The 21,941-nt window shown below is 38.4% G+C and overlaps 1 protein-coding gene across 3 annotated transcripts in view; it reads left to right on the plus strand.

The window, feature by feature from the left end:
- Ralgps2 (Ral GEF with PH domain and SH3 binding motif 2) overlaps window positions 1–21,941 on the plus strand; it is a 138,482-nt gene that overhangs the window by 59,536 nt on the left and 57,005 nt on the right. For all 3 annotated transcript variants that reach the window (XM_038348648.1, XM_038348650.1, XM_038348649.1), the window contains exons 5-8: window positions 3,472–3,555; window positions 7,431–7,520; window positions 9,934–10,026; window positions 16,162–16,288. In XM_038348648.1, the coding sequence (XP_038204576.1) occupies window positions 3,472–3,555; window positions 7,431–7,520; window positions 9,934–10,026; window positions 16,162–16,288 (394 nt within the window). The remainder of the gene's footprint in view (window positions 1–3,471; window positions 3,556–7,430; window positions 7,521–9,933; window positions 10,027–16,161; window positions 16,289–21,941) is intronic.

Below are 21,941 nucleotides of genomic sequence, written 5' to 3' on the forward strand. Positions count from 1 at the left end.
TTCATTGTGCATGCATGTCTGTGTAGTTCTGTAATGCTTCATTGTGCATGCAGACCTATACTAACTACTTAGATACCTGAAACAACTCTCCATCTTGGAACTTTCCTTCCTGCTGTCCCTTTCAGTCATACCTGTCTCCCTACTGCTGGCATCCTGCCTTCCTCAACTGCTCCCTCTCTGGAATCTCTTGACTCTTCCTAAGGATGCGGGATTACTCTTTACTATTAATCGGGGTTTCCAATTACATTTTTCCTATGGTGGTTGCTCAATCTGAAGATCTTACATCTTCTGTTTTTCTTTATTGGTGTTGACAAATGAACCCAGGGCCTCACGCATGCTGAGCATAAGTTCAGCCACCAAGCTATGTTCCCAGCTATCCTCTTTCTCTTTACTTTGTCCCTCCTTCCTTTCTGTCTTTAAAAAAAAGTTAGTGTGTATGTGTGTGTGTGTGTGTGTGTGTGTGAGAGAGAGAGAGAGAGAGAGAGCGCACGTGTGTGCATGCTCATGGGTGTGTACACACACTTAGGTGTGTGCATGCCACAAGCATTTGTGGGAACTAAAAGACGGCTTCCGGGCTTTTCTACTATGTGAAGTTGAACTCGGGTCCAGCAGCAAGCAGTTTTACCTGCTCAACACCCCCTTCCCACTTTACCTACTAAGGATACCCCCACCCTCACTTTTGAAGTTGTTGCTTTTGGTTACCTAATAGCATTCTCTCGAGATAATTTGTATTTGAGATTTTGTTGTAGTTTTTTTTTAATCTCTTTGTCTCCAGGGTCCTCTTTTTGGATGCTTTGCTTTGCCCCCACTCCTCCACACACACATTATGTAACTGAGCCATAGGAAGGTTAATTGTTATCTTTAACTTCTTGGCCATTTTCTTAAATTGCTATTTTCTTAAGTCTTTTAAGATTCCTGTTATTTGGATGTTAACACATGGATTCTTAGTTAATGCCAAATTAATGCTTTGGTGAGTTTTGCCAAGTGGGTGTTGTACTAGTCAGTGTTCTCTAGAAGAACAGATAGAATGAATCAATCTATTTATCCACCCATCAAGCCATCTCTATCTAGAAAGGGTACTTATGAGAGTGGCTTACAGGCTGTGGTCCAGACAATGGCTGTCTATGGATGGAAAGTCCAAGAATCCAGTAATTGTTCTGTCCATGAAGCTGGATGTCTCAGCTGGTCTTCAGTATATGTTGAGATCCCAAAGAAACAGGGTTTAATGTCAGTGAAGGAATGGACTTGCCATTGAGAGTGAGGGTGAGCAGGCAAAGAGCATAGTTTCCCTCTTTTATGTTCTTTATCTAGGCTGCCAGCAGAAGGTGTGGCCCAGATTAAAGTGGGTCTTCCCACCTCAGAGATCTGCATTAACAGTGGATCTTTCCATGTCAAATGATTTAATTGGGAAAAATTTTTCATAGGTATGCCTAGTTGCTTAGGTTTTAGTTAGTCACAGATGTAGTGAAGTTGACACAAGAATAGCCATCACAAGTCCACCCAATGTCAGCTTGACACAAATTACATCTCCTTTTATCTTGCTTAATTTCCAAATAAAATAACAACTAGGTAATAATTACACCTAATATGATACAGCTATCCCACATACAAATGCAGATATATTATAAATTTTAAAATGGGTGGTAATGTCCTTTGATGAACATTCTTTTAGTATCTTAGAAATTAAATATAATAGCCGCTGATACGCTCCTAATTGATGTTATACTATATGATAAATCAAGGAAAATACACAAATATCTGCACAAACACAAAACATGACACAAAATATGGCACATATAATAACTTTCCTCATCTAAGAGTACTGATGACATCTTTTTCTTCCTCAGATTTATTTTGTTGTCTACACAAAGGGTTCTTTTCCTTTTTTCATGTGGGTCTTTTCTTTGATGCCTTCTGCTGTATTATAGAAACCTCTGATTGACTTGATATCTGTGGACGGAACCTCACCTTTAAATTCAAAGGAACTCAGTTCTATTAGCAGACACTTACCAGTATTTTTAAAAGGTGGCATACATTAGCCATGTGTATGTGCTTCATTAACATTCAGTAAGATATGGAGGTAGTAATCCTAATTTTGAAGCAATGAGGAAGAAGTGATACTCTTAAGCTATCTCTACCAGTTGTAAAGTGATAAAAAAAATGTGATTTCTTTTGTATCCCTTTGCAGCCAGCATTTATAATTATAAATGGCTCCCTTATTTTATTTTATTTGGATGGATGTTTTGCCTGAATCTACATCTGTATACAACTTGAGTGCCTGGTGCCCACACAGGCCAGAAGAGGGCAGTGGATCCCCTGGAACTGGATGGTTTACAGATGGTTATGAGCAACCATATGCGTGCTGGTTTTCAAACCTAGGTCCTCTTTAAGACCAGCAGGTGTTCTTAACTGTTGAGCCATCTCTCCAGCCCAGATTGACTGACTCATTCAAGTAGAGGGCACTAGTGTAAATTTTTTTTTTTTTAAAAATGAAAGTTTAACCCTGTCTCGAAAAACCAAAAAAAGAAAAAAAAATGAAAGTTTAATATAAGATCTTGAGCCATTTGAATTCTATTCTTAAATCATTGGTGTTCTCACGGTCTTTTTTATTAGAGGTATCTTCAAATATCTGAAGTCAACAACGGTCAGTTCAAAGAATGAGATGTATAAGAAGCTAAATTGTGGGCTTGGGAGTTGGCTCAAAAGACTTTATGTTGAATCCTCTGCACCCTGTAAAATATCAGACAAGTAGCAGCTGTCTGTGAACCTCAGCACTTACTGGGTTATGGGAAAAGCTTTGGACAGGTGGGACCTGGGGCTGGGGATGACTGGCTGAAATGGGAGCACCAGGTTCACTGAGAGACTCTCAAAAAGTGAGATGGAGAATGACTGAAAAAGACATCCAATGTTAGCAAACCCATAAACATGTGAACACACACACCACACCATACATGGATAAAAAGAAAGAAAAAGCTAGTTGTGGAGCTCTGAATGATTGAATGGGTTTGACAGTACTATTTATTATGTGTTATGGGATATTGAACTTTAATTATCTCTCAGAGAACATTCCTTCATACTCTGCCTGTGAAATTTAAGTTTGCCTATAATCTTTTTTTTTTTTCAAGACAGGGTTTCTCTGTAGTTTTTGGTGCCTGTCCTGGAAGTAGCTCTTATTGACCAGCCTGGCCTCAAACTCAGAGATCCGCCTGCTTCTCCCTTCCGAGTGCTGAGATTAAAGGTGTGCGCCACCACCGCCCAGCTGCTTATAATCTTTTAGACAGTAGTTTTATGCATATAATCTGATAAAATTTGTTTTTAGTTTTTACAGAATAATTAATATTGTTAGACATTCTTATTGGCTATTCCAGAAAAGAACACATGCAGACTTTAATGTTTAAGTTCCCTAATATGATAAAAACTGGACTATTTTTTATAGTTAATTTATAGTTAATTTTTATTTTTATCTTCTAGGAACTCTCAAGTTGTGGATGGAATAAAAAAGAAAAATATAGTTCTGCACCGAATGCAGTTGCTTTCACGAGAAGATTTAATCATGTGAGTTGTGCTTACCGGTGAAGAGAGACGTGGCTGTGCCTGATTGTCATACCCTGTGGGAGCCAGGAGAGTAGCATCTAGTGTCTCCTCATATTGAACGTCATTACCACCACCCCATTTTTAAGGCAACCTCTCACTGAACTTGAAGCATATGGATTGACTGTACTGGCTGACCAACAAACCCCCTAAATCCTCCTGTCTCTGCAGACCCTGCCACCCCTACTCCAGCTCTGCCTACCAAGCTTTTTACATGAATGCTTGAGGTGCAAACTCAGGTCTTCTTGTTTCTGCGACAAAGCACTTTACTCACTGAGCATCTTCTTGGCCCTTCCCTTGTTTGTTTGTTTGTTTGTTTGTTTGTTTGTTTTGAGGCAGGGTCTTGTGTTGTTTAGTCTAATTCTGCTTGCTGTATAGCTGAAGATGACTTTGAATTCCTGATCCTCCTGCCTCTGCCTCTTGAGTGCTAGGATTGTAGACATGTGCCACCATGCCTAGGTTCGTTTTTTATTTTTATGTTTATTGTTTGTTTGTTTGTTTACTTATTTATTTTGTCGAGACAGAGTTTCTTTGTGTAGTCCTGGCTGTCCTAGAACTCACTCTGTAGACTAGACTGGCCTTGAATTCAGAAATCCTCCTGCCTCTGCCTCCTGGGTGCTGGGATCAAAGGTGTACACCAACCACACCCAGCTCTCAGTTTTTATTTTTCTAACTTCATAATTTTCATAGATTTATCAGAAATAATTGTATTTATATAAACAGATTGTATGGTTTGCTTTTCATCTTTGAAAATGTGCCATCCCATATTGTACAAGTTCTCCTGTGGCCTTTTTCATTACATTCATGTGGAGCGGGCAGCTCCAATTTATTTAATCACTGATTTTCAGTGCTTTCTTAGCTAAATCCATCTGTGCTCTTGATGACAGGGCGTTGTTTTCTGAATGTTTGCCTCTGCGAAGAGGCTGCTGTGAGTCCTGGGTGTCTGGCTGCGCGTGTGCAGGACTTCAGACGCTGACTTCCAGCTGCCCACCTCCAGTTCTTGTGTTTTGTCACCTAAATCTGAATCCTCACCACTAGGTCTTTCTGGTTTTTAAATTTTGGTGTTTTGTTTTTGTTTTTCAAGACAGAGATTTCTCTCTTTAGCCCTGGCTGTCCTGGAACTCACTCTGTAGACCAGACTGGCCTCAAATTCAAAGAAAGCACTTTAACCCAAGAGCCCACCCCTATTTGAGGTCGTTTGAAGGTAGATTCTCATTTCATCATTTTTCTTCACAGTTTGGAATCCCTGGTATGATGCTTTGAATGAAGATGACACTCCTAGGTCCATACGTTTGAATGCTTGGTCTCCTGTTAACAGATCTGTTCGGGAAGAATTTTAAAATGTGGCCTTGTAATAGGGAGTGTGTCACTGGGGGAAGGTTTTGAGATTTCAAAAGTACACACCAGGCCCACTGAGTTTCTGCCTGCTGCCTGAAAATCAGGATGTAAAGCTCCCAGCTGCTGCTCCAGCACCATGCCTGCTTCCTGCCTTGATAATGACTAACCCTCTAAAACTGTAAGCAAGTCTTGGTCATGGTGTTCTCTTCACAGCAGTAAAACAGTGACTGAGACACTTGGGGCTGGTGGGTTTACCTAGGTACTCATCTTAAAGGAAGCACAGAAGGTCCTGAGGTCATCATTATCATCATCATTTAGTAGTTGTAAAGATAATGACTTGGTGTTCCATCATCTTCAGAGAGTAACCAAATCGTTTTCTGTTTTGTCTTGTCCCCTTCTCCCCCTTGGTTGTCACACTATCCCATTTTTAGCCGGTAGGTGGCGTTACAGCTATCTCATTGAAATCTCAGGAACTCACTGATACTTGAGGTTCTCGGGACTGGTTTTTCCTTTGTCTCTTCTGTAATATATCTGCATGTCCTTTCTCCTGGACTCTTTGGTCTAGTGTTCTAGAAACAGACCTGTAGTCTAATCACTTGCTTTATCCTGTGTATCAAACCACAGTCTTAAAAATAGTAATAGCTGAAAATTCCTAGTCTGAAAGTCCAAGCCTGAAATGCTCAAAATCGTACCGCTGTGACACCATGAGCTGACTTGTTCCTGACTTCATGTGATTGGTTGCAGTAAGATGTAGGTGCATTCCACAACTGTTGAATAAAATTGCCTTTTAGCTCTGTGTATAAGGTGCATATAAACCTAAGCAAATGTAGTGTTTAGACTTGAGTCTCATTTCCAAGACATCTTGTGTTTATACAAATACTCCAAAAACCTAAACAATTATTTTGAGTAAGGTATATACCTGTACTTACAGGCAGCCACCACCGTGACTGGAAACAGTAGGCTTACAGGCACTTTCTCTGTCCCCATTGTCTCTGTGCTATCTGAGCGTGTTGGCATTGTGGGGCACTCTCTGTTTGTATTTTAGTTCTGTAAATAAGTATGTGGAGCTTACACTGATGTTGATGCCTCTCGTCATTTTTATTGTCCAAAACTTGCTCTCAGGTAGCTCATTGGACAGTACTGCCTCAGTTCAGGCATGAAAGCAAATTTGCTTGTGTTCTTTATAGGTAAAAATTGGCTTTATTGGATAAAAGATCCTTGATTCCATTTTCTTTATTTTTTTTTCCTATTTAGAGTGTTCGTGGCTATTGGAAAGTTGGATAATAATCTTTTTCTTTACAGATATTTTTCTCTTTTTGTTTAGATAACCATGGTGCTCTCTAAGTCTAAGTGTGTCAGACTGTGTCTTAGCCACAGTTGTTCTGTCAGTATCTTCAGAAATGGTCAGCTTAGTCTTCTTAGCTCGGCATTTCTGTGAGCTTGGACGCCTCAGGATTAATCTCAGGATCTCCAGGGAGAATATTCCAGCGATCAAGGCAGACACGGTGTGGTCTCTTCAGACTTCACTCTGGAAGTCGAACCAGCTTTGCTAATAATCTTTTCATGCAAGCTGCCTAGATTCATCAAGGGGTGTGATGGACATCACAACTTTTGATGAAAATGACAATTTAGATTTTAAAAATCATATTTGTCTTAAACTGTGTCTAATATGAAATTTAATTAAGTTATTGATTATGGAGCTTAGATTTGAATTAATTACTTATTTGCTCTTATTTTCAATATCAGTGTTACAAGTTTCTATTTAAATATGTTTAAATAGATATAATGACTTGAAAATATGTAATTTTATGTTAACATAAATTCACAAAATGCATGTAATTATATGCACACATGTTTACACCTGTTTACAGGTGTAAATTCCAAGAAAAGTCTCAAGTATTTCTCCTTTTTTCAAGTGAAGAAATAACAGGGTGTGAAATCATGACCCTTTCACTAGACTTCCACCATGTCTTCTTTTGAGATTAAAATCTGAACCGGCTCTAAATACTTAGGTTCTGTTTTTGCAGTACAAGAATTGAAACGAGTATTTGTATAATTGTGTGTGTGTGTGTGTGTGTGTGTGTGTGTGTGTGTGTTTATTCGTGTTTGAGTGCATGCGTGCTGTCATGCATACCTAAAGGTCAGAGGACAATCCAGGGTTGATTCTCGATTTCCACCATGAGCTCTGGGGATCAAACTCAGGATACCATCCTTACAGTGGAAGCTTTTTTTTACCTGCTGAGCCATCTTGCCAGCCTCTGATAATTTTTTTTTAATTAGCGCTTCGTTGAAATAGAAGGTACCACAAAACTTTTTAGATGAGGTCTTTGTTAGATATTTCATGGTGTTTCCTTTTAGACATAAGAAAACCATATTCAAGAGCAGTAAAAAGTGTGTTTTAAAAGTAACTATAGGGAATACACCAAGTAGCATTTAATGTTAATTTTAATCTTGATAAATCTTGCCCTTTGGTTATTTTTTAGTTTGTTTTTTTTTTCCAGGTAAGCTTTTGGGTTGTTAGAGAAATTCTCCATGCTCAGACATTGAAAAGAAGAGCAGAAGTCCTGAGCCACTATATTAAAACTGCTAAGGTAAGCGTGCGTGCCTTTAGCTCACCCATTTGGAAGTTTTAAGTGACTGTTGATTGATTCTAGAGAATAAGAGAGTTGAGTACGCTGAATGCCTCTTTCTCTACCTTGTCCTTTATTCATGGTCACTCTCATTGTTATAGACGGGTTAGTGTACGGTAAATGACAGTACTTGTGAAATAGTAGACTATGTTGAAGGTGATGAAGAAAGCCATGTAGGATTAAGTTGGAGAATACATAGTAATTTTCTATTAGTTTTTTTGTTTTTACTTATTTTTAATTATGAAATAAACTGCCCATTTATGCAGAAAATAAGACTTTGCAGGCTGGAGAGATGGCTCTGTGGGTAAGAGCATTTGCTCTTCTTCTTCCAGAGGACCCAGGTTCGCTTCCAGCACCTGTTGGTGACTTGATGCCTCCTCCTGACTTCCATGGGCACCAGGCACTTGAGTGGTACACAGTCACATAATAAAATGAAAACACATAAATCCTAAGAAAAGGCTTTATTTTTGAGACAGTTTTGCAGTAGACCATGCTGACCTTGAACTAATGTCCCCTACCTCCTAAGTACTAAGATTACAGGTGTGAGCTGCCATGCCCTCCTGGACTTTAGTTTAAATGAATAGTAGATATGATGTTACCAAGTGCCCGAAGAGTTACCGAGAGGCAGAGATAATAATACAGTTGGAGAAGCAGCATGGATTTCAAGGGTAGTTGGAACTCTGGAAAGAGCAGCAGGTTTTCCACAGAAAGCTTCTGAGATGAACCTGTAACAACTCCAAATTTATGTTAACTTTGCTAAGTGCCATGATACATCCATGTTCATTCTTCATGATTCTTAGAATAAACTGATCTTATCTCACCTGTGGATTGAAAGATGGTAGAATAAAATAAGGATGTTCTGCTTATTATTTAAATTGGAATTCTTCCTGTATTTTCTGAACACATGAAACGATCCTATTCTAACATTCTGTGGCACTAGGTGGCAGGATTAGCCTTCCACATGTGTGAATTTTTACAGAAGTATTACAGGAATTTTTAAAAAACATTCTGTGTGAAAAGCCAGGTAAGTACTAGTTTTTAACTAAAAAAGTTAAAACTTTTCTCATAGATTCTGAATTTCTATTTTTCTGATGTCTTTGGTAGTTTTTTTTAAATTTGTATTTTTTTATTCATGCAGTTTACCATTTTTCTTACCAAATAATTTAATTTCTGTCCACACTCCAACTTATAAATTTGGCAGCTTTTGATTTTATTACGAGCACCAATTCCCCATTGTTTCTCTTCATACTGTTAAGTCACAGTTCTGACGCTCTGCCTTGTGTTTAGCTTATTGGTCTTTCCCTTTAATACCTGTTTCAGTCAGTATTCTTTAGAGAAACACAGCCACCAGCATTCTGTATAAACATGTAGAAAAATTCAAATACAAAATGTATGACAAGATGTAGGACATTGACTCACATTAGTGATAAAACTTGCAGTCCAAAAATATTAGGACATGCCCACAAGCCGCAGAAGACTCAGGCAGGAGTGGAGGAGGAAGTTCAAAATGCAATTTTCTTTCCTTTTAGGTCCTCTGCATGTTTTAGCATATATCAAATTTAAGGTGGTATTTAGCCCGAAATAAACATTTAATGTACACTCATTTAATGACTGGATTATATAATCTCCTGTGAAGGTTTATCTCCTGTTTCATGTTTGCTGTTTTGTTTTTATTTGCTTCCTTTGGATTGTTCATTAAATGTCCACCATAGTGCTTATCTGATTGCTTGGGACAACTGTAAAATGACTTATTTTTAGATCCTACTTTTAGGGTAGAAGTATGACAAAATTCTGAGAAATTAGCAAATGCAAAGTGGGTTCTTGGGAAATTAATGGACCTTACTATTTGGTGTGTGCATACTGTATGAGCAACATCCCAGAATGGATTAGAAACAAAGGATTTAGGCTCTTGGACATGAGAAGGTAGGGTATGGAAGGGAGCACTGAACTCTGGCCCTGGGATAGCAGGAACACTGGGCAGGAAACCAGCCTGTGGAGACCCTTTTGACTTTACCAAACAGCAGACAACCAGTAAGACGGCACTGCAAAGGATGCAGCTGCTCCAGAGCCAGGGCATGGCCCCTGTGGACACTCCAGTTAACCTTGACACCAGCCCGTAACGCCAGCTCTGAAAGCATATTGCCTGTTTAGAGCTGGATTTATTCCCAGAGCTTGGGGTGAAAATGACAAGGTAGAACATGGACAATATATTGTGAGCCAAAAATAATTTTCTGGGTTCCCTAGCAGACAGTTTTCAACAATGACATTAGTAAATACTGGTATTCTACCAGCTGCCTAAATTGAGTTAATCCGTATTTTCCTACATTTATTTTCTTTAAAAAATACTTCTCCCCTTTTTTTCTTAAATTTTCAGAAACTGTATGAGCTTAATAACCTTCATGCACTTATGGCTGTGGTTTCCGGCTTACAGAGTGCACCGATTTTCAGGTTGACTAAGACATGGGCGGTGAGTAACCCTCCGTAGTCCAATGAAGCATTAGACTTCTGTGCAAAGTAAAGATTTTATTAGTTTCTTTTGTCAGTCTTAGTAGGATGAGTATTATGGTAATAGAGTCTTAAATGTCTTGCACTTTGTTATTCGAAACCTACCTTTAAGAATCCGTAAGCATTGCACTGAACTTAGGAGGTAACTTGTGGGTAGACTGAGGCCAATGCTTGGGTTTTGCACTTGAGAGAATGGTTTTGAATACCTCCTAAGGGTAGCTGATGACATCCCTTGTCATACTCTCTGATAATTTGCATTTAGCAGTGTACATTTTACACTTTTGGTAAGTTTGAAGAGCTGAATTGCAACCTTTAAAATTTTTCATTAATATCAGCTTCTATTATTTTTAGCCATAAACCTTAAGAGATGTAGAAAAATCTCATGGGAAACATGGAATTATATGATACTGCTCATGTTCTGTTCTAACAGTTATCATATTGGGTCCTGTTACTTGAACAAGATTAGGATGTGATTTTTGGAATTTGCCAGTGTTTATATCTTGAGTACTTAATCTTTCTAGGTTGTCTGTCTTCCCTTTTCTTTCTCTCCGCTAAGGCCTCCACAAGCACTGTGTCATTGAGCTACTTCCCCAGACCACTTCTTACTGTTCTTACTTTTTGAGTCGATGTCTTGTCACTCAGGATGGCCTTTACCTTGGGGTCTTCCTGCCTTATCCTATCAAGTAGCTGGAGTTATAAGCCTGTCATACAGGCCTCTGTGTAGGGGTAGGTGTGTGTATGTCTGTGTCTGCCTGTGTGTCTATGTCTGTGGGTGTCTATTACTACATTTAGCAAAAGATTATAAAAAATGCTAAAGTATTATTATGTGTACATATGCTGGTTTGCTAACATTCGTGTGTTAATACGTGTGTATTCAGAAACAGAGGATAGCCTCAGTGCCGCTCTTCAGAAGCTATCTGCCTTCTTTTTTGAGACAGAAACTTTCATTGGCCTGGAGCTCACCAGTTGGGCTGTGTGGGCCCCTGATGCTCCAGGGGTTCCGTTGTCTGCACCCCACCCCAGGACTGGGGTTTGTTGTCCACCAGCGCTTTCCTAAAGGAGCTCTCTCCTAGGCCTCTCACTTTGTCATAGTAAATCAAGAAAATGCTGCTCTTGCTTTCCCTGGTGGATAAGGGATAGGTTTATATGAAAACTGTAGTGTTTCTATATTGGAAAATTATTAGTGTGGAAGAGCTTGTAATCTTTATTCTTATGTTATACCAGGTGAAGGATTTTCCTACTTTAAAAGTGCATTTTAATTATGATGGTCTCACTCTTTAAAGTCTGAATTTCATGGAGGGGCTGGAAATGACCATAAGTACACAGTTATGAGTTCTGTCTTTAAAATTCCAGGGAAAGGCATTATATTTTGATTTTTGTTGTGATTTAGAAGTGAGATATACTTCCTTCAGATTGTCATCTTTCTTGAAAATATTTTTGTTACCCTATATAGTTCTGTGAAAACAAGTTGGTTTTTTTTTTTTGGTAACAGTTCTACTAATCTATAGTAAACTTAATAAATTTAAAAAATTTCATTTCAGTGATTGATAAAGATTCCATCCTTACACATCTGATAGTCTACTGGAGAAAGATAATCTGTAATAAATAAATTATATAGTAACAAACATGAGAAGAAAAATATGAAAAGGAAAATAAGGCAGCATTGTTTTTTAGCGATATGAGAAGTTGGTGTCTTATAGACACATAGAGGGTGTATCTGGGTACAAATGCCAGTGAATTGGTAGATTGGGTGGTGGGAGTCTATAAAGGTTCCTCTGGCTGCCTTAATTTCTTTAGAAACAAAGTCTTTAGTTGAGAATTTTGAAAGAAAGCTTTGAAACTTTGAAGAAGGAAGGACAGACATGTCATCGAGGAGATGATGTCTAAGGAGGCATGAAAGGTCCCTGGGCTTTATAAAGAATATTTTGGGTCATGAATTTTAAGTAAAAGCAACCAACAGTTCCATGCTTGCTAGGCTCAGGTTCAGTTTAAGTGTAGTATGCTGGCGAGAGTTGCATTTAGCCAAATGAGGTTTTTTAGTCACGTTTGTACTAGAGAGATCTAGAGCAGCACGAGAAGGAGTTGTCTTATTCAAAGTTCAGTAAACTAAGCCAGCAAATAAAGATGAGAAATGATAAATGGTGAAAAGGAAGTAAAATGTGACGGGGGCCATAGAGCCCAGTAAAGTGTGTGCGGCACAGAACAGTGGCTGGAAATGGTGGAGGTGCAGTAACTGGAAGAGAAGTCAAAAGAGGCTGGTGACTGTTACCTACCACACATGTAGAGTGTAAGCAGTGAGACTCATGGTACAGGAAGTGGTGGTTCTTAGGGCCTTTTTCCAGCTTCTAAAATCTTAAAGACATAAGAGGAGGTTACTTGTAGGCTGTAAATGACAATTACATAAAGTAAAGTATGACTTCTGACATAGTAACACTGTTACTCGGTGTTCTTTTGTCTAACATAGTAGCCATGGGTGGCTATTAACCTTAAATCATTTAAAAAAACTAACTCCAATTCCTCAGCCATACCAACTAACCACATTGCAAGTGCTCGGGAATGTTGACTAGCAGGCATTGTTTGAACAACACAAATATCCGCATCATCACACAAAGTCTACTGGACAGTGTGAATCAGTGCTAGAATGTCAGACATGCTGAAGACTTGGGGGAAGAAAATGGAATGATAAGCTTAGAGAGATTGTGAAGCTCAAGGAACAAGAATTATATCTAAGCCCCTCCCAGGCTTAAATCAGGTTTATAAGAAAGGAAAGATGTTTGCTGTGAAGGACCCTGAGTCACATGAGGTATTAGATGGGAAGGTTGGGTAGAGTAGGCTGTTGCAGCTGAACTTAGAGGGATAATGTAAGATCATAGATGTTTTGCGCCCATTTGGATTACGTTTTAGTGATTAAAATCTTAAGGGTTTTGTTTGTCTGGGGTTCTTAATTGATAAAAGGAAAATGACACAAGCTTATAATATCCTATAATATAGGTAAAATATTAGGAACATTCTCCCAATATTAAAGAAAAAATGCCATTTTCACTGTTACTGTTTGATGCGGGATACTTAACTGCCATAATAAAATAAGAAAAGGATAATTTTTTTCTGTAAGAAGTGAGGAAGAGGATAATTATTTAGGTTAGTTTGCTTGTCTATAAAGGAAACTTTAAATTATTTAAAAAGAAGTTATTAAAAACAATGAAAACTCCCCTAAAAATTAAACTGAATTGCCATACAATCTGTTCCTCTTCTGGACATATGCCCAAAAGAATTGAAAGCTGAGATATAAACATACTTTTGCATAAATGTTCACAGCAGCCAAAAAGTAGAAACAGCCAGGCGTTAGTACAGAGATGAATGGCAGATACGTGTGATGTAATATAGACATAGAACACATTATTATTCAGCCTACAGAGGACACTCTACAACATGTTGTACCTCAGATGAGCCTTACAGATGCACTGTGTGAAGTGAACAGACAGAAAAGGAGAAACGGGATCCATTTATTTGAGCCACCTAGAGTGGTCATATTCATAGAAAGGGTGGAATAGTGGTGGCCAGAGACTGGAGAGACGAGAGTGAGGAGTTACTGGGTAGTGGGAAAGAGTTGTTACACAGAATAGTTACCTTTTCCTGTTGCTGTGACAGCGCCTCATCTTGAAATAGCGTAAGAAAGAATTTGACTCACAATCACAGATGGGGAGCGTCCGTCATACAGAGCAGAAGTATACAGCTAGAACTCCTATACAGCCCACGTCAGTACCAGAAGCAGGTATAACCTTCACGGCTCATTCCCAGCAACTCACTTCGTCTGGCCAAGGCCTATGTCTCAAAGGTTCCACAACCTCCCCAGGTAGTACCACTTGCTGGAGACCAGGTGTTCAAACAGATTAGCCCATGAAGGGGACATTTCAGACTTTAACCTAAAACATGTTTTAGATTTTCAGTGTCTCCTAAAGAAGCATGTAGTAGAGGTCTTTTAGGAAGTAGTGGGACCTTCTAGTGACTGGGAGTTACGTCACTGTGTGTAGTCTCTCATGTGCACACATCTATAGGCTACCATGGTGAGAGAGTGGACAAGAAAAGGAATTCTGCTTACCAATGGTGGGGATGAAAATGGTGCAGCCATAATAGAAAATAGAATAGAAATTTAAATTTTCAGAAAATTTAAAATAGAGTTAGTTACAAGATGACCTAGCAGTTTATCTAAGTCTGTTTTCAAAGGAACTGACATGCAAAGGTTAATGATCTATCTGTTTTTTCCGTGTTAGAAATTGTTCACCATCCCCAAGGTATAGGCTGCATTTGCATCAACATAGATGAACTTGAAGACTCTAAGCCAGAGACAGAAATATTGACTCTGATGTGTAGCATTCAAAGTTGAATTTGTAGAAGTAGAGAATAGAGTGAGCATTTTTCAAAGTAGGGATAACTGGAAGAGGTTTGTAGTTCAGTGGGTAGACACAAAGTCTAGTTTTACAGAACAAATTTGAGATAAGGTACATGCATGGTAACTATAGGTAATAATTTTATGTACTTGGAACTTGCTAAGAATATCCATCCAAAATGTTCTATTAGCTTCGGACCGTATAATACACATATATGTATGTATGTACGTGTGTGTGTGTGCATATAGATACCTTAAATATATAACATTTTAGCATTTATGCACCAGTACTACTGGGGTAAAGATCAGCTATAAAATTTATAAGAAAATGCTAGGTTTAAGAAGGCAGAATATACCTTAGGAGAAAGTGGGATTTGAAGACATTAGCCTTTGCCTGTTGTATAATTGGGCAACATAACAGCAGATATATGTGTATATGTGTGACTATATCAAACTGAATAAAACCCAAAAATAGATCTTTGCTTTGGATCCCTGACATAGGACAAGGAAAGTATTTTAAATTGGTGTGTTAGTTAGGGTTTCTGTTACTTAATAAAACACCATGACCGGAAGTAACTCGGAGAGGAAAGGATTATTTCATCTTACAGTTCTCAGATCACACTCCATCACTGGGGGAAGGCAGGGCAGAAGGCCAAAGCAGGAACCTGGGAACAGGCACTGGTGCAGAGGCTGTGAAGGAATGCTGCTACTGATTTATTTACTCGGCTTGTTTTCCTAACAACTGAGGACTGCCTGTCGCATCCCACCACACCCACTGAGAGCTAGGTCCGCCCACATCAGTCATTAATCAAGAAAATGTACCACAGACCAGAAAAGACTAGTGGGTTAGGTGTCAGACTGTCCCATATCAGAGCCAGTCTTTGAGCCCTAAGAAACAGAAGCATACGTCTGTGTAAATAATAAGACTGAGAGCACTGGTGCTCTCCCACTAGCTTCACTCTGTGACTGACTCCTCTGTCATCTGTAAGGAAACACACAAACTTCTTGTTAACCTTATAGCAGAATTAGATGGCAATTGTGTAAGTGAAATGTTTGCATGATATACAAGAGCCAGTATTTTAACATGTAATAAAGTCAAGTCTTGCTGTGTTGTGACAAAATTGTGACTTCAGAGGTTTTGAACCACAGTCTTTGGAATGCTAACAGAGCACAGCAAACCCGGGAACTCTCAGTTAGTGTTGTGAGTACTAAATCGCGTCTTTCACCATCCCTGCTCATGTGTAGTGATCTCCAGCGCAGTACTGCAGACTGTCTCTGCATCTGTCAAGAAAAGTTGTTAATCACTTACAGTTGAGTATTTCTTGGTGACTATGAAGGAATGGTTTTTAAGGAAGCAGTCAATAAAAATGTTTGGGCATTTGAAATGAATGTATTCACATAGTTGTTTTAACTTAGAAAAAAAACAATAAAAAATTACTTAATTATATAGAGTAGTAAGATAATGTATTATAGTTTACCTCTTAGTAGGAATAGGTTCATTTATGTGCATATAAAGATGATTTTATAAATACTCTGTCATTAATGCATGTGCCTGATTTTGTTTTATTTATATCCTACCAAAATAAAATTAAGGAAAGAATAACTTTGAAATTAAAATCCAGATTTGTGCTAAATACAGCTTCTGTTCAGTTCTTTGCAAAAATAAGATGGAACTTGTAAATAACTTAGGCTTTTCTGTTTGCTTTTTAGTTATTAAGTCGAAAAGACAAAACTACCTTTGAAAAATTAGAATATGTAATGAGTAAAGAAGATAACTACAAAAGACTCAGAGACTATATAAGTAGCTTAAAGATGACACCTTGCATTCCTTATCTAGGTGAGTTACGTCACTGTGTGTTCGTCATCCTTGGGGGTTGCTCTTCCTGAATCATTTTTATGAAATGCAGAGTATATTTTTAAGTGCATGTCTAAGATTTCTAAGCTGAAAAAAATCAGGTAAAGAAATGTTTACCTTATTACCTCAAATGCTTTTCATGTTTAATTAGCCCTTTGTTCTCAGGTTTTCCATAGAGTGTAACATTAACTTAGAAATGGACCGTGGTAAATGATATGTTTTAGCTATTTAGTAATGCTTTTTTGTTTGTTTGTTTTCGAGACAGGGTTTTTCTGTAGCTTTGGAGCCTGTCCTAGAACTAGCTCTCGTAGACCAGGCTGGCCTCGAACTCAGAGATCCACCTGACTCTGCCTCTTGAGTGCTGGGATTAAAGGCGTGCGCCACCACCACCCGGCAGTAATGCTTTATAATGACTGAAAAAAAAACTTGTAGTGATTTTTTTAATTGAAGACAGTGACCCAAGCTCTTATGTAATGGACAGTTGGTTTGAATTCTAGAGTGGTTTCATTTAATTATCAGTATTACTGTCTGCCTATAATTTGTTTAAGTGTGGAAGTTAAGGTTCTTAGCACATGACAGTTTTGTATTTTATCATTTGGTTAAGTACTTAGATCTTTATATAAAATATCTTACAGTATTAATTAGTTCCACATGTGTCTCTGGCTGGCCTGGAACCCACAGAGATCTTTCTGTGCCTCTACTTGCTATTAAAGGTGAACACCATCATACCTGGCTAGAAGATGATTGTTTATTCAACTGATTGCACTGTCCCTTTCTGGCTTTCCCCATTTTTAGCAGTGTTGTTTACTTCTATTTGAATATAATAGTGTACTTGTATATAATATTCACATGATTCAGCTTTGTAGCCTGCAGTTTTCTTTCAGTGTCTTGGCTGACACCAGCATTTACTTAGCCTTGTGCTTGGTGCTAGATGCATAACAAGGAATAAGATGAACTTTGTTCCTCCCTTGTGGATTGAATACAAACCTGTGGCTCATTGCATTTTATCTCCTTCCCCTCCTCTGTTTATCATGTAATGTAGGAAAATGAGATGCATGTGTCTAACAGTTAAAAGTGAAAAGGAACTTGGATATGTGATACATGCATATAATCTTAGCAGTCGGGAGGTGGAGACAGGAGGAGCATGAGTTTGAAGCTAGTTTGGGTTATAGATTAAAGTCTGCCTCTAAAAAAATAAGGAATTGGGTATTGGCAAAGAACTTAAGATGATTCTTTTGAGACCATATATTTCAACAGTTACATTTTTTTTTAATGTGTTGGTAGTCCTCATGTGGTTCATCCTCACTCTGTTCTGGGAAGAACATCTATTCTAGAATGAGAAGATATGGACCATTTGGCATAAATACTTGGTAGACTTGACAAATTAAAGTAGCCACATAATTAATTATGACTTGGTTTAGTTTCCAGCTTGAAAATTGTCCTTTTCCTGAACTGAAAATTTTGTTTAGCAGCAACCCTTTTGAGTAAACTTAATCTGTTAAAGCATCTGTGCTTTTCTTCTTAAGTTTATTTGTGTGTGTACACATGTGCACATGCTGCTTGAGTATATATGCATATGTATATATATGTAATGGTGTCCTATTCCTTGGGTCTAGAGTTACAGACATTTTTGGATGCCGAGCTTGTCACATAGATGCTGGCATTCAAATTTCCATCCTCAGAATTGCACAGCAAACACTTGAGCCACCTTAACCACTGAGCCACCTCTCCAACCTTTATACTAGATTTCCTTAAGAAAATATAATGTGATCCTCAGATGACTTATTGACTACTTAGTTAGCATTATAAACAAATGGGTCATTTTTTTCATTTCTGATACTTATTTTTGAAATATATTGAAGAAGGAAGATTTGTTGCTAATTTACATCCAATCCTAGCTTCTTCCTATTTTCATTTGAAATTAATGTTGAGTTTTTAGAATTTAACTTTCCTTGGTTTTAGAATCCTTTTCTGTTCGTGTGAAACTAGAACAGTTTCTAAAACCATGAGCTCTTACAAGACACTCTGCATTTAATGACAAGACACTGTGCATTTGATGACAGGACACTGTGCATTTGATGACAGGACACTGTGCATTTGATGACAGGACACTACATTTGATGACAAGACACTGTACGTTTGATGACAAGACAGTGTGCATTTGATGACAAGACACTGTACATTTGATGACAAGACACTGTGCATTTGATGACAAGACAGTGTGCATTTGATGACAAGACACTGTACATTTGATGACAAGACACTGTGCATTTGATGACAAGACAGTGTGCATTTGATGACAAGACACTGCATTTGATGGACAGAACTCAGCTGAAGATGTTTGAAAACTAACACTCACTTTTCATAATGTTTCCTTTCTCCCTTTTGTCAGTAGATGTTCTCAGAGAAAGGATGTTATCAACCGAAGGATCTGTAGTGCATAGAAAAAGGGTAACCTTTCATAACTGAGAGGTTCTAAACTGATAGTGTTTTCAGTGCTAAAAATAATCACCAAGGGCTGTCTGTAGCCCAGCAGACATAGTCCTGACAGCCAGTTCACTCTCCGGAACCCATGTCAAGGTGGAAAAGAGAACCACACCCTGACTTCTACAGTCATGTATGACACACACACATCCACAAACATCCACACCATGCACACACACTAGTAATTCATTTTAAGCCTACAAACCATTAAAAATTGGTAATCAAAACCAACCATTCATTGTGAAGATTTTTCTAAAGGGGTGTTAGAGATTTATATGTCAGTGCGATTCTTCCATATTGCCAAAAGTATCAGTAATTCAGTGTAGATTGAATTTCAGGAAGTAGAAAATGCTTTCTTGGCACTCTAACCCGTCTTCTCTTGAAATGGTCCCTTTTGTTTGTTTACATTCAAGGCAGAAGTGGTCAGCTTGGACAGTATAGTCAAAAACTCTTAAAACAAGGATGCACTTTGTCCAGAGAGGAATAGTTTGGCAAATGTCAAGGAAGATTTTGTTTTATGTTGAGTTATTGCTTTAAATCTGAAAAGCATTAGCAGTGCTCATTTGCCCTCGTCACTGGAGAGCAGTCTTGAGGGCTTGAATTTGGCTTGTAAGTTTCACTTCCTTACAGAGGGAAGAAGAGAACATTGCTTAAAAATAATTTAATGAAACATGGTAACTACTTCTTCATGTGTATTTTTTGAACCTCATTTCTACTTAATTCATGTAATGGGAAATGCAGTAGCACAACCAAATCGGAGTGTGTTCTGAGAGAGGCATGCTGTGAGCAGAGAGGAAGTGAGTCGTGGCCCTGGAAGGGGCTACAGAGCAGAGACAGTTTTGTCAACTCTCCAGGCCTTCTGCAGACATGAAGTAAACTGTCTTGATGTGTCCATAGTGCCCTCAGTCTTAAAGAGACAGCTCTTTCCATGCTCTCCTTTAAATTTCAATTGAAATGACTTCTTTTCACATGAAGATATTTTTTTAAGAGAAAAGAATGCTCTTATGACCTTTTGCAGTGCAGTATTCCATTCCCCTCCAGTCTATGTTCTCCAAAACACCACCTTTTATTTCTGTAATACATTCCCTTTCAACCCAAATGTGTAAGCCCTTGTCTTTGGGTTTCTTTGGTGTTGTTTGGCAGGTTGGTTTGATTTGGTTTGGGGGTTTTTAGCATGTAAATAATTGAATAGATACTTGCTGATTGTGCTAATCCAAGGATGCCTTTCTGGCCCTTTCAGTTGCTCTGGAAACTTCGTTTTAGTCTCTGTTATGATACAGTACTGTGATCATGTGACATGTTTACAGCTCTTCCAGGCATGCGTGTGCACAAACACACACCGTTTTTTTCTGGTGCCTCAGCTGTACTTGCTCAGCCGCTGACCACCTTACCAGCTCTGTTATTTTGATTACATATTATATTCTAAGCAGCAGTAAGAACACACTCAGGCATTTTCTTTTGGGTTCTGAGAGTGAACTCTGATGAGATGGCACCCAGCTGTGGTCTTTCCTTAGCTAACTCTGCAGTCTCCTCTTCCAGTTCCTTGCATCCTCCTTGCCCTCACTCTTTTGAAATGTGTTGAAGGAAGGGTGCTTGTTCGTTCCCAGCTGCCTGGCGAGCTTAGACCCAAAATAATCACACGGAAACCATGTTAACTAAAACAGTGCATGGCCCATTAGCTCTAGCTTCTTATTGGCTAACTCTTATGTATTAACTTAACCCATTTTTCTTAATCTGTGTATCGACACATGGCTGTAGCTTACCAGGTAAAGTTCCCCTTGTCTGTCTCCCTGACTCTGCCCTTCTTCCTCCCAGCATATAGCCTAGCTTTCCCACCTAGTTCTGTTCTTCCCTGCCATAGGCTCAAAGCAGTTCTTTATTCATTAACCAATAAAAGCAACACATAGACAGAAGGACCTCCCACACCAGAAATGCATTTAAAGTTCCACTGATGTTCTTTTATTCTATTTTGAGAGTTAGTTATTTTCAAAGACTTGTGACATAAATCAGTTGAGGATTAAGTTGAATTAATATCATTCATGTGCTTGTGGTTTTTAATAACAACTAGCGTTTAATCATATGTTCCTGATACAATTTGTGTCAGTTCTTTTAATACAGAACAGTAAGAATTATTCATATGTGTTGGATAAAGGAACCAGCAAAAGGAAGGACAGGTTGCCTGGCTACAGATAACTCCACTATAACTTTATTAGTGTTATGTATTACCTCAATATTTTTGGACTCTGCCGGGGTGGCTTGTTCATTCATCTTTCCTGCCACTTTCTTTAGGAGCATGGTTTGCTAACAGTTAACCTCACAGATAACCTTGGAAAGGAGCTTGTTTTTAGCCGGACTTTTGTTTTCTCATGGGTGGTTCTAGCTTTGTAAGTGGAATAATTTCTTTTTCCATTTCTCATATCACTACTCAGTTAAGTGAACATGAGTGGAATTTCACCTCAAGCTATATTGGAGATGCAGCCTTTCCTAGTGTTTATTTTTTTATTGCGAAATTTTAAGGTTTTATCTAATTTTGGAGTTCTCTAAAATCTGAAATTTTGAAACATCTCTTCAGAGAAGCCATTGATGGCCTTCTATTGTGTGCAGGCAGAACTTAAAACGTACAGATAAACTTCATCGTATATCTTAATAGTAAGAAATAGTTTAGATTTGTTTTGTTTTATTTTGTTATCCAAACCCAATCTATATGTAGGCCAAATAAGACTTTTCTGAGCTGGAAGGGAATTCTAAGACAGGGTCTGGAGTTGAAGATAGGATTGTCCTGCCTCAGCCTCCTAAATGCTAGAATTGCAGATGTGTGCCTTCTACAGTCAGCTTATTAATATTGCCAGCACATTTTACCTTCTAGAAGCTAGCTTGAAGACAGGTTTATATGAGTCCATTCTTATTACAGATAAGGCGGCCTTAATTTGGGATTTGTTTCTTTTTTTCAGATTTTTGAGACAGGATCACCTGTAGCCTGGGTTACCTTTAAATTCAATAGGTAGCCTGGGCCAAGCCTTGAATTCTTGATCCTTCTGCCTCCACCTCCTAAATGCTAAGGTTAAAGGTGTGTGTCACCATGCCTAAGTTTATGATTGCCTAAGCTTTTTTTTTCTTTTTTTCTTTTTTTCTTTTCTTTTCTTTTCTTTTT

The sequence above is a fragment of the Arvicola amphibius genome, chromosome 12 (assembly GCF_903992535.2).
Source record: "Arvicola amphibius chromosome 12, mArvAmp1.2, whole genome shotgun sequence".
Lineage (NCBI taxonomy): Eukaryota > Metazoa > Chordata > Mammalia > Rodentia > Cricetidae > Arvicola > Arvicola amphibius.